General features: G+C 37.8%; 1 protein-coding gene across 2 annotated transcripts in view; it reads right to left on the reverse strand.

The window, feature by feature from the left end:
* robo1 (roundabout 1) overlaps positions 1 to 16,807 on the reverse strand; it is a 61,987-nt gene that overhangs the window by 27,962 nt on the left and 17,218 nt on the right. For both annotated transcript variants that reach the window (XM_066395120.1, XM_066395119.1), the window contains exon 2: positions 7,015 to 7,323. In XM_066395120.1, coding sequence (XP_066251217.1) covers positions 7,015 to 7,323 — 309 coding nt within the window. The remainder of the gene's footprint in view (positions 1 to 7,014; positions 7,324 to 16,807) is intronic.

The following is a 16,807-nucleotide window of genomic DNA, read 5'->3' on the forward strand; positions in this document are numbered from 1 at the left end:
TTTACTGCCAGTGAAAGATGATAAGCCTTCAAAAGTGTGTTTCCATTTATCTTTAATGGCATCTTTTCAGCGTCGCCAAGAACAAGACACACAAACACTGATGTTTTGAAGATTTTGGATTGGCGTAGGCAGGAAAAGTTGTTAAATGTGGTTGTAGTTATGTGGATGAATGGCTCCTGAATTGTGTGACACGCATACCTGAACAGGAGACACATAGTTGAAAAGTTGTTATGGCCTAATTTTGTTCATTATTGGTCCAGATGAAAAGGGCACAAAAACGGGATATTTGAATTGCTTGGCAGTCCCTTTATAACCCCCACGTAGATTCGACATCTTAGATGAACGCTGCTTACGTGCCCTATTCAAGGGGACTACATAAAAAGATGCCATTAAAGATAAATGAGAGCGCCATTTTTGTAGCCTTATCAGCCTTTACAGCCTATAAAGTACAATATTTACTGTTGTTTAATGAATCGAGTACTCAAGAGGTTGTTTTAATGTCGATAAATCAACAAATGGGCATAAAATTTTGTAGTGGCCGGCATGATTTCCAGACCTACAGACATTGATTTTGATTTAAATCACTTTTTTGGTAATTTTTTGTACTCAAACTAATTTTCACCTTGCAAGAAAACAATCAGAAATCTTATTCGAAAGTATTCTTTTGCTTTAAAGATCTGTTAGATTGCGGTAAGAGAAGTTCCAATGTATGTATAGAGCAACGTACGTTATAGGACACATAATGAAATTTCCGAAACTCGCATATAAATCCATTTGTTTTTCAGATTTGTATGCACAGCCCGTATGCGCCTCGAGGATTAAACTTCCGTATACCATCGCAATAATTAAAACCTGCATATACATGCAGAGGTACATAAACAACCCCTTTTTCGAATTCAGAGATAAAAGTCCCTTTTGGAGCTTAGCTCTTCGACCAATTTCTGCAAGCTTTAGGGCTTTGTTGTGGATACAATGCCCTGCTCAAATCTCGATTCATCTCGATAAATTTGGTCTATCCGGCTCCGTCAAGGCAATTTATAATGGGCCGGATTCAAATTAGTGTGAGTAATGCGAATAATGAATTGCCCACTAATCGGACAATTTGGGCGAGAGCTCGTGACCAAATAGATATCGTACTAATTTCATTGCTTAGGTCAGTGATATAAATCAAAGGATTATTGCTGTAATGGGCAAAGAAGACGTAATGGGCAGTCTTAGATTCCGACATATGACAAACATTTTTATTTGAGCGTATGAATTTAGAAGAGGAAGATATGGAAAACCGTAAGCCCCTAGGGAAGCCTTACAGTTTCCACCCGAGGAGGATCGTGACCTGGCTGTATCTCAAACTCTAATAATTCTTGAGAGAGCAATCAAGGCGAAACTTTCTACAGAGGTTGAAAATATATTTGTCTCTGACTTTTTTACCACGATCGTTCAACGATACCACGATGTCGAAACGCTTACAGAGCTGCCGTAACACAGTGGCGTGCAGCCAGAGTTTTAAAAATTATTCGCAAAAAATGTTTAAAAAAAAAAAAAAAGAGGAAGGGCGGCAAAAGTTAATTCCACAATACGCACGCCTCTTTCCTTTGTAATTCCTCGGCCCAGAAATTATCTGAACTGAAAAACACACTGAAGAAAACTCATTAGCGGGGTAGTAGACAATTTTAAAGATATTGTCAGCATGGGAAGAAAACAAAGAACTTCGAAAAGCCTAAAGTGTGGAATGCTGAAAGACACAACGGCAACATTGTCCATCGATCCACTTGGGGATGCACCGGCCGGAAAGGGGAGCGTTATCAATTTGGGGAACGCGTTTTATCGTATCATCGGAAAGTCGTAAGTCAAGAGGGTTTTGGAGCGCTGTTTTTAAGGAAAGTGTCAATACTAATAGGGAGGCTTTGCCTTCATTCATTGCTTGCTTGACGTCTGATAAAATATTTCCTGCTTTTCATTGCTCCACAATCGTGCTGAAAAAACCTTTTTCTATTAATTTTCGAAATTTAATTTAAAATGACAAGCAAACTGTGTCCATTAATCATGCCTATACAGTGGCAAATTTAAAATAGCGCATTAGTGGAAACAAATAGGTTTCCAATTGAGTAATTTGAATGAAAAACAGGAGCTACACGCAATCGATATTGAAAATGTTTCTCGTGTCAAACCAACTTAATTTCGTACATTCACATTCCCATTAAATCGAACAATACTCATGGTAATATTGTACTGGGACCGTGTGAACTTTGGAATAACAAAAACCAGGAAATAAGGATACTTTTATCTTTAGCACATAAAAGGCCAGCTTAAAAGCACTTCTAAGATGTCAATATTGGCAAATTATTGCCATTAGGCGTGAATTGACAAATATTTGCGAAGTATCTACAAGATCTCCATGTGAAATCTCTCATCTAATTTTAGCCTTCGATTATTCGCATTCATCTCGATTTTACGGCAAAAAGAGACAGTTTACAGCTTTAGATCAAAGACAGCATTACGGCTATTACGACCAAAGAGAACAAAAGCCGACAAAAATGTCTTCGATTTAATTGCTTTTGAGACGATACGTTTCTGCTTGATTTATCTCAAATAAAAGTGAGACGCCTTTAACAACAATGTTCCTTCTGGGAAGTGATAAACAGTGACCTTTGGTTTAACAGTACACACACTTACATGCATAAAGGCCATGTTGGGATGTCAACTGTCGTAAATTAAGGCTACACCCGATTTTCAGAATGAAACGGGCGTGTTTGTGAGCTGAGCGAGCCCAAAAATGCTCAATGCAGACAATGAGAAAATTTTAAATAAACAAAGAAATTCTTGAATTCTAAGATGAAGAGGGAAAACACTCGTATTCTGGAGGATTTGTGTTTTCTTTATAATCTTAAAAACACTCACTGAAATCGGCCGGAAATTACTTAGGTGAGCATCAAAAACTGCAAAATTTGCCGTATAAATTATTTAAAAAAACTGAGGTATTTTAGGAACGGTCGAAGCAGAAAATTCGCTGCGGGAAGACTGATTTAAACATCCTCAATAACCTCAAATGTATTCACCAAAACTCTGAGCATAAAATTACTATCAAAATGCCGAAACTGGCTTCTTTGAATTTTAGAAATTTATTCAAAACCCTCGTGACATGACGCTGATTTCCCTAAATTTATTTAGGAGATAAATTCCACAAATATATTTAAAATAAGGTGGGCTGGGATTTTTCTCTTCCTTTTTAAATTTCGTTTGTGTACCTTTTTGTACCCAAATTACTGTGACTCCGCTTACAAAACTTGGATTTGGTACATAACAATTTAATAGACTCCAAAATTCCAGAAAAAACCGCGTCGTACCTCGTTTCGCAAAGTTTCCATTGACTTCCGAGTGGAAAATTAAAAACGCTGTGCTGTGGAGAGTTTCTTCACTCCCCGCGTGAGACGACCCTTCCAGTAGGAGGAAGAGTGCGGTGCAGGTAGAGAATGTTGTAGCTCCACATGAACTGAGGTGAGAATAAAATAGCGGCCCCACGGCAAGTACTTCCTTCATTGTAGTGTGTAATACGATGTGTAATTTGACGTGCAAAATTGCGGGAACATTTCTTAAGATTTTGCACAGCCTTGTCACGTAATTTATCTCTTTTAGTTTTAACCGTTCAAACTTGCCACTGGAACCTAAGATATTACACTATGCGTAACTCGTATAAGTAGTCATCTTAGTGACATACCTTATGCTCAGGTATGGAATGAGTCTAAAATATGTCTCTTAAATTAGTACTTACAAGAATTACGCATTGTACCTGTTCGGTTGTGTGTAAGCCGCTTAAGCAGCAATATATCATTCTAATTAAATAATGCCAGCTGCCTAATTACATCCAGCCCTACTATTTCCTATTATGTGGACTTAAATAACGACAAATGGCGTACTGTATACAAAGCAACTATCAGCAGATTACTTGGTAAAAACCGGCAGCTTTGCCTTTGATCCCACACCCGATTCTTCGTCAACCATAACACGTACTTATGTTCAACATCACCAACATGATCGAATACAAATGATCTATACGTTTTAGGATGACAGATATATATCAGCCGCTTATTATTTACCCAACGTGTACATTATATAAACGCTGCTTTATGTGATCCTCCTGCAGTGGGATTTTTACGCTGATTCATGTGCCCTAAAAACAGCCACAAAACAAGTTATTCCTTATTAGATCTGTCACAATGGACAGTCGAATCCATTGCTGATGATTTCTTGCCACTATTTTGCCTGTTATCTGGATTTATTGATAGGCCCGTTAGGGCTGACCCACAAAGGGCAATTAATGAAAAAGAATTGTACCCCGATAAAAGCTGGTTATTGGACGGCACTAGAGGAAAAAATAATTGCCCATAGCTACTTATATTTAGGACAAACTACTTAACTCCATCCACACATTAAAATGACACTGACCTGCCCATTTCGGTTAAATTTAGCAGCACAGGACAAACAAGAATTTCCCTCTTGAAATAGCCGAGGCTGAAAGTTTATTTTGGAATTAACATGTAATTAACACCGAAGAATGCTTTATCGGTAGCAGATGAAAATTTTTCATCGGAAAAGCGCTCATTTTCAAAAAGCCATGTCGGTTTACGGACAGCTACCATGACTTAGCCCATTCTAGCGGGACTGGGTTTGGGTTAAAAATGGAACGGGCGCAAATTGGTCTTCCTCAAAATTAATTGCAGTTTAAGGAATTCCACAATATAAATTTACCTTTCCAGCGCTATTTGTGCAATTCATCCAGTTCCGGTTTTGCGGGTAGGTATAGGGAAAACGCCGGAACGTTGCGATGACGGCTCTCCCAACATATATTATATCGGGCGAAATTGCCTTCTGGGCGAAGTTTAATTAAAGGTAGAATATATACGTGCACCTCTGTATGGGAACCATTAATTTCGAATTGAAGTTTTCCCCCATATTTCAGCCCCGACAGCGCGCCGCTTCCCCCCTTTGCAGCACGCACTACCCCCGCAGGGCTCGTAAAAATCCCCCGTATAGACGTGCAATCGGTGCTGGGGTTTGCCGTGTTGCCAAATACTAGAAAATTTGCCAAATATTTTTCCAGGCCCATATTATGCGTCTGGATTGGGTTTTGGATTGAAGGGACTGAAAAGTTCTGGTTTCTTTGCAGTTAATTATTGGTACTTGTCAAATCAGGCAATGGGGGTGCATATGGGGTGAATATTTTCAAGAAAGATTAAAAAACTGGAAAATCTTGGCAGAAGATTATAGATGTGATTTTTGTTAAAGCCTAGAACCCTGAGAATTGAGGTAAGCTACTGATTTTGATGCGATTCTCCTAAGTAAACTTGAGGCTCGTCCTACAAGAGGCCTCAAAAAGAACCTCAAAAACTAAGTGATAATCATTAGTGTACAGGGTGTCCGTTTCTGCAGCTTAACCATGGGGATCTCGATTACTGTAAGAGATGCTGTGTCGCACATCATTTAAGTCAGAAAAAAGAGTTTAACTCAAAAATGCAAAAATCCAATATGGCAACCATAAGAAGTAACAAAGTTGGGCGTCGTAACTTTTAAACAAAGAGTGTCTTGGACATTCTGGTCACATTTTCAAATTCCTCATGAAAAAGTGTCCTAATAATGTATTGGTTAAAAATGTCCAACTCTATCCGTTTTCGCTGAAAAAAAATAAAAACAAAAAATCAAAATTTCAATTTTTTCCAAAAGTCTCGGCAACCTTTGAAAAATTTTTTAAATTTTCAGCGGCATATTTTTACCCTCCCTAGGACACAACTTTGTCCCAATTTAACCGACTTCGTATCTCTTATAATAACCGAGATCCCCATGGTTAAGCTGCAGAAACGGCACCCTGTATATGTTACTTTTTGAATTATTAGAAATCTTGACCCTAATCCTAAGTTGAATTAGAAATCTCAGTGTCGTCCCCCGAGGAGACTGAAAGAAATGTAAAAATCAAAAAATAAATCTCACTGTTTGGTTTTAACTATTTTACAAATTGTTTTTTTTTCATCAATTTTTCATTGTCGGTCTACATAAGCAATCAATTATTTTGCACAGATGTGTCTAAAAAAACTGCTTGTGATGCCACTGATTTGATAAATGAACGAAGTTCTTGGGTAAGAAATTTCATTTCTCGGTGAGAAAATTCTAGGACTCTTGGAAACACACAACGCTACTTCATACGCACTTAGAAGCCTGAAATTTTTAAAATGAAATTCGAGATTTAAATTACATTCATTACTCGTCAGGGGCGTGCTCGGGGGTTTGAAAAGAACAATAAACCATCCTATCCAAGGCTCCACGCTACTGAGTTTTTATCATTGATAATTGCAACGAAGCACTTGTTTATATTCTCTACTGGTCGGTTCCTTAACGAGACACAATTACGATCATCAAATGATTGACGGACATGAAATCGAAAAGTGAAAATGATCTCGCCCTTAAGACGGACGAAACCAGACGATTTCATGAATTTCATCAGTTTCAAATTGATGCTAATTTGACAGTATTTAATGAAAGGGCTGAGAAATCTCGGTGTTAAATTCCTAGATCCTGTTCTTAGCTAGTCGAAGATAAAAAAGTGGTATGTCATACGACAATCGAGAGAAGTGCTTGAAGCACATCCAAGACACGGTGCTTGAGCGACGATAATCGATTAAATACCGCACATTCATCACCATCTGTCAGCCTGCGATCGGGAATTTTGCTCGTAATCCTTGTTTATCGGCCATTCCGGGACGTTTAGGATGATAAATCTCTGGCTGAATCAAAAGTCGAGAAGAAAGTTTTTGTCTACTTTTTTGCCTGCTATTGTTTAATATTTTTCCTGGGGCGGCAATTTATCGCCTCTCTGGACGGCTCTATTTATTTATCGCCAATCTGATAATGCTGCAGACTGCAGACGCCCGAGGCAAAAATGAATCTATACGCATAGGTCCCTCGAAATGCGTGACGAACGCTCTTTTTCTGGTGGGCAGATGTTTTGCTTCATATAAAACTTACCGGCAACTTGCAAAGTAGCATTCCTGCTTGTAGCAACTCCTGCAATGCTCCTCGCGACACACCAATAAACGCCAGCGTCCTGCTCCTTTTTGCTGTTCATGGTTCTGAGGAAAAACAAGGATCCTACGGGGAGTAATACGCGATGGGATTTGTTGTCCGTGGTGGACGTCTTGACCAGTTCTCCGTCTTTGTACCATTCGATGGTCGGCTCCGGCTTTCCCTCAGCTTTGCAATTCAACGTCACAGGCTCGTTTTTCGCCACTATGATGTCCGATGGATGCTCGACTATGCGCGGTGACCGGTATTGACCTGAAACAAGAATGGTTAGGAAATGTTAGTTTTGTATGCAGATAAATTCAAAATTTTCAATGTAAAAAAAGACTAGAGATCTGCATTGATGACGAAATCGGGGCTAAGTGAAAAACGAATAAATTTTTCTATATATTCTCCGACGCCTCTTTAAGACACATTGGACAGATTTTCTTCGAATTCTAATCATTTCAAATGAGTGGACAGCGGTATTGCGACAATGCCACGAAGTTGTGACGAAGCGAATTTATACCACGAATTTGGTCACAATTAAAATGTTCCATAGTCGAAATGACGAATCACAAAAAACGATGCGACAATGACTTTTAGTGACTGCTAAAAAACCTGAGACTTCCCCCTGGAAACCCTAAACGATTTATTAGCAGATGAATTCACAATGTCATTGACCATAAAGCATTTCAGCTGAGTTCAGACACTGCCCACCACCTGGGTGGTCTGAAAGACATAATCTCCTGATCCATTCATTAGGTCGGAGGTCACTTTCGAGGATCTCTATCAATGACTATGAAGGTGGAACAAATTCCATTACTTAATTCTGAATAAATAATTTGCCATTTAAGGGAAAACGCAGCTCAAAGCGTCGTTTAATGCGTTCCCTGCCAGTCATACTAATGATGTGACGTTCCCTCGGGAACCCTTTATCGAGGGAGGATGAGGAGGAAGAGGCGGGAGGCGCCATCTGCGTCAACATAGCTGCTTTCGCTTGACAGATTTCGAAAGATGATGGATTTTGCACGGGTTATAATATAGGGCAAGCATTAGGCGACAACGAGCTCGACATAAATAATAATTGAAAGGGGGACAAAGGAAAATATGATACTTTTCTCACAAAATTCAATAGGTTCCTGGAAATAAAATGGAACTCATTACTATCCCACCTGTTTCCACTGAGGTTTTTGGCAAAATTCCCCGGAGTTGAACTCCTAATTAATTAGTTTTCGTGGTAGCACACAACGAAGTTTAATATTAAAGGTTGAGGTAAACAGGGAAAGTTTGTTTGACTTCGCTTTAATAACAGCCAGACTAATTTTGCTTAGCCAATTGATGGATCCTCTTTAATTAAGATGTTGTTGTGTTAAGAGGTTTTATTGTTACGTAGGGAACTAACGTCATTTTGACGTCCCATTGACCCGAAAATCTCTGTGGGTAAAATTAAATCCCCGGAAGTTTCACTAATAACAAGAAATGAGGTATACATGAGGCCAAGGAACTTAATATGTGAAATTTAGTATTCTCCATTGTTCTACTGTGCGGACATTGCGATTTATTACCAGTCACAGTCAAAAACAATAACCACTCTACGCCTGATTTTTACTGAGATTTGATTTATGTACTACAGCACAATACATTGTTTCTATTCTTTGATTCGTTCGCCTCATATTTTGCATATATATTGATTAGCTTTAGTTCAGAAGCACCGAAGTAGCTTTGAATAATGTATGAGACCTCGATCGGTTAATTTCTCCAATGGTCCTGGTTTAGGTAGACTTTTGAGCATTTAGCTTATAATGATTTTATGACTGTCGTTACCGCATTTTCAACAGAACCGCAATAAAATCAACATCATCAGACAATTCCTGTCGCCATGCCTTTTTCGTTTCGTTCGAGTTCGGGTTAGTTCAGGTTAGTTTTCGAGTTCAGGAAATTTCGAGGTCGATTCTAGATATGAATGGGCAAGACAGATTTCGTCCTACTCCGATCTCATGATTTGACTTTGATGCGCTTTTGAGTTTTCGCGTTACGTGCTGGACAATTTAGCAAAAGAAACCTGAAACCAGATGGAAATCAGTGAGGTAGCTGGTCTTATAACGCAATTCAATTTATTTTAATTCTAGATTGTCGAAATAAGATTTCATCTTACATTGAAGTAATTTAATTTAACTCTGACACACCGCTAATTTTGAATGATACGGACTGAAAATTTCTACAGTTACAAGGGGGATTTGCACTCTAAAACTAAAAGGAATCAGTGGCGTAACTTATAACTCGGTTTACTGAAGAAACTTCAGGTTAAACGCTCATCGAAACGTACCGGCGTAACGTTTGTTTGAGGGCGATTGATATACTTAATTCTGATTCATTTAGATTATTGATAAAGTCAAATTTTCTTGTAACTTTTCTGATGTTGCGGATTAGTTCGTCCGAAGTATACTCCAATCCATTGTGATTCTTTTCAATTTGGCATGTATCTAGGTTACACACGAGCAGGTCTAATATGGCAGATTTAATGTGGAAGTAGATTACACATGAATTACACTGAGACGAGCTCGCCAAAGTAATAACACAATTCCGAGCCTCTAATTAATAAGTTCCTCGGCTTTAACGTTTGCCAGTAGCGTTTCACATACCGCATTCGCAGTTACAGTCCTAATTAATTAAAAGGCGACAGCGTTGAACTTAGTAGAGCTATGTAGCTATGCATCTCTGAAATTAATATCAAAGAATTAGGTCATCTCGTTGAAGACTCGAAAACAGAATAAGTGATCTCTCAACTCAGTTAATTATTACAACGCCAGAGGCGTAGTGAGTGTTTAGTAGCCCTAGATCCGCCAATGGATTCCATTAACCTTGACATTTGAAGTTTCCTTTATATAATCACTGTAGGATTTTGTTTGTAGTAAATTCAGAGGCGTAGAAAGTGGGAAATAGGATTTATTGAAAGACTGAACTAACGTTAATTAAGATATTTGACAATTTTCTACATGTGTATCGACTAACAAAGATATATTAGTACATTTTTTATTTTTCCAATTTCCATAAGGTGGTACCCATATATTGCTAGTTTTAGTTGCAAGAGCGGCATTTTATAGACAATTTCAAACCCTTAATATACCATAAAAGTCTGTAGCCTTGCCCGTCCTCCAGGAATTTCAGAAATTTTGATGAAATAAAGTAATACTCTCGGATTTTTCACTTGACGGTTGAAATTTTCTTTAAGCCGTTGATAGGAATATTCCGATTTCTCCAAGGGAGCAGGATCTTATATACAAATCTGTAAACTTTGAAATACTGCAAACATCAGTATTAAAGTTCGTTCCTAAAGATTGCTGCGAATTTAAAAAAATACTCAATTTTTAGGAATTCATTCAAATTATCATTAATTAGTCCCAGAGAGTGGGATTATGCTATTCTAAACTTAGCTTGCAGCTAGCTAATTATACCTATGAAAAAACTGAAATACCTCTCAAACGAATTATACGCCACTGTTATTTGAATTTAACCTGAAGCGTTCTGTGTAAGTTTCAAAATGAATCTGAATGGTATGTAATTCCGAGGCCTAGGGAGTAGGGTATAGCAAAGCAATGAAAGGGGTCAATTAGCACACACATAATCAAATTGAGGTATCAAATTGAGAACTCCCACCCCTATTATCTCGAAACGGGATAAATTTTTTAAAAATCACCGAAACACGTCGATTTTGTTATCGAGGGGGAAGAATTTTTATGCAGAATTTACCGCATCTTTTTCAACCCTCTACCCCGCAGAACGGCCCTCTCAAACATCTTAACTAGTAAAGGGGTTAAGTGATATGTCGTTTCAAAGATCTTATCGTTCTCTACATTTTGGTATCTCATTTGTTACATTCGACTGTTGGATTATCAAGTTAGACGTCTTTAATCATTCTAAAATCGTTTGCACGATTAGTGTTTTAATAGCGTTGAAACTAAGTTTTTTTTATTCAAATACGTCTAATGATTGGGAAATTGCTGCAATAAATCAATTTACCATCAAAAGAAAAGATGCATTAATCACTGAAGCAAATGTTTATCAATCTAATCAATTTCTTTGGTCCTCGAAAAGAAACATCTGTGTAGAATGTGAATTTTTTTATTGTTTATTTTTGTTTGCAATGGAATGCCGTTTCGACAAATTTTGATTGCCATTTCCGGGAATACCGTCTCGTTTGCGCTCGGGTCTCCGAAGTTGCACGATCGCTGAGTAGCAGCGGCTTGCTCGGAAGGAGCTCGAATTGAATCGGAGTAAAAGTTTCCGCGACCGAAAAGAATGGAGCCATAGGCGGACGTGAGACCGAGCAGTGCAGTCCGTACCGAGTCGAAAATGAATGGTAACTGAAATCTCTCTCCTCAAAGGCTGCGGAATGACAGTTTTTGTTGACAGGACTCCCAACGAATCATAATTGCAGAAGCTTTATTTGCAGTAAGTCATCAGTGTTCGATCATTGTCCCTAATTTAACCTCGCTTAATTCTATTTTCTGCGTTGGTGACCACTCTGAGTGGTTTTTGCCGCTGTTCTTCCTCAAGCGTGTATACGTTGCATATTATTGTTTCGCGTATCGTTTCCGTCCGGTCAGACCGAGAGCTGTACGGTCGCAAAAAGGGCGAAAGGTATGTGAATGTTTGGAGGCTATCATATCGTTATGATCCGTCCTATTACTCCTAGTAATGTCGATTCTTAGATGATTCAGCCGAGCGGTAGCACATCAAACAAGACATTCGAAGTGTGGAATAAACTAACCAGTTAACTCGGAGCGAAAATTGTTCGACAATATGTTTTTTAGTTTGAAAATGAAGGTCCGAAAAGAGTCTTTCCAAAGCTCCACGGCCTCAATGGTGGTTTCCACGGTCAGCATAGGTTGAAAATCTTAAATTTTAATTTAGGAAATTAAATTCAATGTTCTTGTGCTTTAAGCGTGAGCCGTGTGCGTCTCTGGTTTGAGCAGAAACTCTCAATTCTGAGTCAATTCTGGCTCTTCCGGAGGCAACTCTAGCGGTTTCCAAATTTTTTAAAAATGTCGAGTACATTATCCACAAACGTGTTATTAATAAAAATTACGAATTCTGGACAATTTGGTGGAGACGACGTTGTCCCTGCAAGATCGCGACGCGACGCTTACGGCTATTGTTTATAAGAGAATTAAATTTATAAGATCGCATATGTCGTCTAAGTTGTTAAATTTTAAGAGACTGAGACAAAATGTTAAAGTGAGTGGTGGCTTTATCTTTATTATATATATGATATATCAATTATAAACACGACATATGAAATTCTAAATTAGTATTCTCGAAAACCTAAGACTTCTTTTTCCATCGAGTTCTCTTTGCAATAGAAAATCTATTTTTTAATCCATCGGGGTATGTTTGCGTAATGAAACTGCTGCCTTGAATTCGAAACTTTTCTGACATTTTGCTAAATCTGAAAACATTGTACATTTCACTTCCAAGGGCGATCAGCTGTACCTTGATAAAAGGCAGGTAGTACCGATATCACTTCGTAGATGATTCACTCGAATGTTAGCGCGACGATGAACAAGATTTTCATAGATGCTCGTCGCGGTAATAAACGGAATAATCGAGTTTTCTTTTGTTCTAAAGATTCGTGAGGTACGACCTTAGTGCGTCTATGATTTAATGACTGAAAGTGAATGTTGCTAACGTGATTTTGACATTTGTGAAAGGTACTTTGAACGTGGCCGATGAATGATATCACAACTTTAGCTGTTTCAAAGATTAAGAAAAAATTTTAAAGCAACTTTGAATATTCCAAAAAGAAATTCAGGTTTCAAAGAAAGATTCCTTAAACGGAAAATTAACATTTCCAGAATTCCAAAAACACAAAGCTTACCCCTTGTTTAATTCTGGATTTGGTGGGGTAACAACCCCGCTTCCTTCAGGCAGGCATTTAATAATATTTTTAATCTGGGGAGGAGAAAGTAAGCCGTAAATGTTTATGAAAATGTGTGAGAAGGCCCGAAATTAAATCGGAGGGAGCAAAGGAAAATAAATAAATTAGTTCGAAGGAAAGAGAGGGAGAATGGAAGTTTGTACATCAAAAAGAGAGCCGGAGCCAAGGCGATAGCTTTTATAATGCATCGGCTGTATAAAAGTCGCCTCGAAAGTTTTAATCAAAAGAAATTGAGACTCTTTTATGGCGTTGACAGAAATGGGCTTGTTTGTTTCACTTGCTGGTTCATTTGGCCATAGCTGAGATTTTTCCATGGAAAAGATGACCTGGTTTGAATGATTTCGTAGAAAACTTTTAGTGAGGGGCCAACGTTGCCTCAGTATTGAATTTATGGAGTTACGGCATCAGTCGTGATGTCATCTCGAAAGGGAAGCACGCCCTATATAAAACTTACCTTTAATTTAATTTAAGCTACTACAATGCAAGATTGCAATGTGGAAACAATAAAAAAATGAGAGTGTTTACTGAGACCGAAAAGAAATAAAATGAACATTTCCATGATTTATTAATAATATATACAAATATTTTCATTATTAGATATTAACATAAAATAACGTTCAGTTCAAGTTCAAGTATACGAATCGAACCAATGCCCAGATCCGGGTTTGAGATTGCGCCAGTTCAAAGCGGTCAATTGAAGGAAGAGAAGTGCTTTTAAAATTAATTATACTACTTAATTTAAACAATAATAGAAGTATAAAAAGTTATTTAAATTACTGAAATGAAATTTAGCATATTTTTCGTTTAATCCGGTAACCTCACGACTTCAAACTCAAACGTTTTTTTAACAATGCTGGTGAAGACAAATGGGGTCAATTAAAATAATTACTACTAAACGGAAATGGAGTAATTGAGAAGTGGGTGCTTCCTTCTTGTCAACATGGGAAGTTGTTCTTCTCAATAAATAATAATAACAAATCATCAATTCAGGAACAAAACTCTATAGTTCCCGTGCATGAGTTATAAATAGTCTCCGACTTATATGTCCAATTTCTACAGCATCAAAACTCTCTTTTAAAGAACTGAACCGATTGAGACTTGCCATACAGGCTTGAAAAAATGTTAAACCTTTTTCCCTCAACATAATCGACCTAACGGATTTTCCTCTAATTACCACCTGCATTAGACCTCTTAAAACCGATTATACCAATTCAGGCGCCTAGAAGATGAAAAAAAAATTAATACCCGCGATCACTGCCGGTAATGTAATATTAGAAAGTGCATTTAAACCGTCGGCTAGTCGGTCATTAATTTTCGACCGTACAAAGGCAAAAATAATGAACCTAATTTTCAGCTGGGAACGAAATTAATCACAACTGTCGTTCGTAATTCATACCGAGGCCGGTTCAGGAAATTAATCAAGCCTTACCGAGTATGATGTCATATATAAGCTGTCTTAATCCCATTGCAACTTTCTCGTTTTGTCGCCCTAGCTAATTTGCTATACTATTTACAGCTTCTGCTACCAATGCAACTATTTATTTCCAGCCCAACGCCCCATTTGTAAGCACGTGTGCTCAAACTTATTACAGATGTTTAAACTGCACCTACAGAAGTGTCTTTACATGTGAAGTTATCATACTTTCACACACCTTAAAGCTCAATAAAAACTTTTCCTGATGCCCGATGATAAATATTCCTGCAACGATTATTAATTATTTCTTAGCTTATTAGATTATTCAGCAAATTAATAATCGTGTCCTATAGTGTCGATCACGCAGGTTTATTAATTGAAGGAGACATTTATATTCCGCAAAACCTGTAATAAGTCATTAGATTGGCTCTTGCAGCTCGTAAATTTTGCATGAATATGTATGTAAATATCGTAATTGCACAAAGTCCTAAATTCCTGAATCTGTACGACAGTTTTTAGCGCTTAGATTTGATAAAAGTGCATAAATGGCGATAAAATTATTGTATGTTTTAAATCAATGTGTACGCCCAACCGGGCTGCGCCTGTAGCGGTTTACGTAAGTACATGTAATTTGCGAAGTTCGATGAGCTAGAATTTAGTTGTTGAATCAGAAACATTCATTACATTTCCACTCAAAACTACTTCCACGAAATTTTCGTTATCTAACTTTAAAACCACAGCATTTAAGAAGAAATCACACAATTCAGAGGGGAACATCGAGAACTGCACTCATTTGCATGCCTCGGAGTTTGGTCATCCGCGAGCTCCGAAAAGTATATTTTCAATCCCTTTGCTGCGAAGGGAAAGTTGTAATTTTTGCTTCCTAACCTGAACAACATTTTTTCAGCACTTTAAAGATCGAAAAATACTCCTCACTACGCGCCTTTGACTTTTTAAGAAATTTTCGAGAAATATTTGACGAATACTTAAGATATTTGACTCTCGGGCTGAAGCATATTAAGCCAACGCTACGTCAATGCCTTGTTGTGTTTCGTTAATGAAGAGATACAACGCCGGATTCCACGGTTTAAACTATACTGATGCAGATGAAGAGAAAATGTTTTGTCTTTTGCTGATGGAAAGTGAAAGAACTGATTGTCGAAGAATGTTAAAAAAAAACTACAGATTGGCGTATCGTGAAAAATGAGAACTCCGGAGGAAAATAATTGTAATTTCCCAGTCAAAATCGGACAATTTTGCCTTTCTGAGAGGAGAATTTTAAGGTGGAAGTTCAGAAACAGCCCCACTAAACCCCCACTTGCACTAAAAGTAAAAGAAGCTTCATCCCGTAAAGCACCATTAGTTCCTGTAAGTGCCTAATAGCTCATGAAAAATCAGCACAAAATGTTTCTCTAGGGACAATCGCAAAATCACGGGAGCAACTAATGAAATACCGAAGATGAGAAGGGTTCATTCTCGGCACGTGGCGAGAGGGAACTAATAAAATATCAAAAGTTGATCGTTTTGCGAATTAATCTAGAATAATAGACGATAGATTCAGATACATCCCTTGACCAGTTGACTAATGATGTTACAATATATGAGATGTAAATATTTGCGCCCCACCCATGGGCCCAACACGCCAGTACATAATTATTCATGGTTATCGGCCGTTTGTCAAAAGCAGGGCCTTTAATGCTGCATCGTCAGAACGGGCCCACACAAAAGTCCCTGTGACACATGTATAGATCCCATTAATCATACTGAACATGGCAAACTTTTTGTCGAATCCAGTCTTGATGTCTCGGTATAGGAAAATTGTGTTTGTGAAATCAGCTATGGTTGAAAATAGAGCTTTGTGTAGCTTTTGGCAAGGGTTGCTGATACTTGTCTCAAACAGGCCCAAACGGGTCTTGGAGCGATCAAAGGAGCAAGATTTGTACGGAAACTTTTTATGGCTAATACTTTTCGCATAATGGCGCTTAAGGTAATTGAGAAAGGTTGGGATTTTATAATGTGCTTAACTATCAATAACAATTTTATGAAAGGGAAATCCAGTTTAGCGAATACAATACCAACGCATTTTTTCACATGTAGATAATGCGTCTTATAGGAATAACAAGTACCATCATAATTACCTCTTTGTTGTGCTCAAAGAATTTATATCATTTATTCGGAAAAAAACATAAATTTTCTATGACCTAATTGGTTGCATTCACTGGAAAAATTGCATTTGCCATAAATGGAAACGTACCCAATTAATTCTACTTCCTACACAATGGAAATATGAACGATAACACTGAATTGTTTTAAAACTGGATGGCACGTAATTTTTGACAAACGACAGTTGTAATTGCATGAAGCGAGGAATAGCAGATTAAAAGTCCGGAAAATGGGAAAATACG

The sequence above is a fragment of the Euwallacea similis genome, chromosome 11 (genome assembly GCF_039881205.1).
Source record: "Euwallacea similis isolate ESF13 chromosome 11, ESF131.1, whole genome shotgun sequence".
In the NCBI taxonomy this organism is placed as follows: Eukaryota; Metazoa; Arthropoda; class Insecta; order Coleoptera; family Curculionidae; genus Euwallacea; species Euwallacea similis.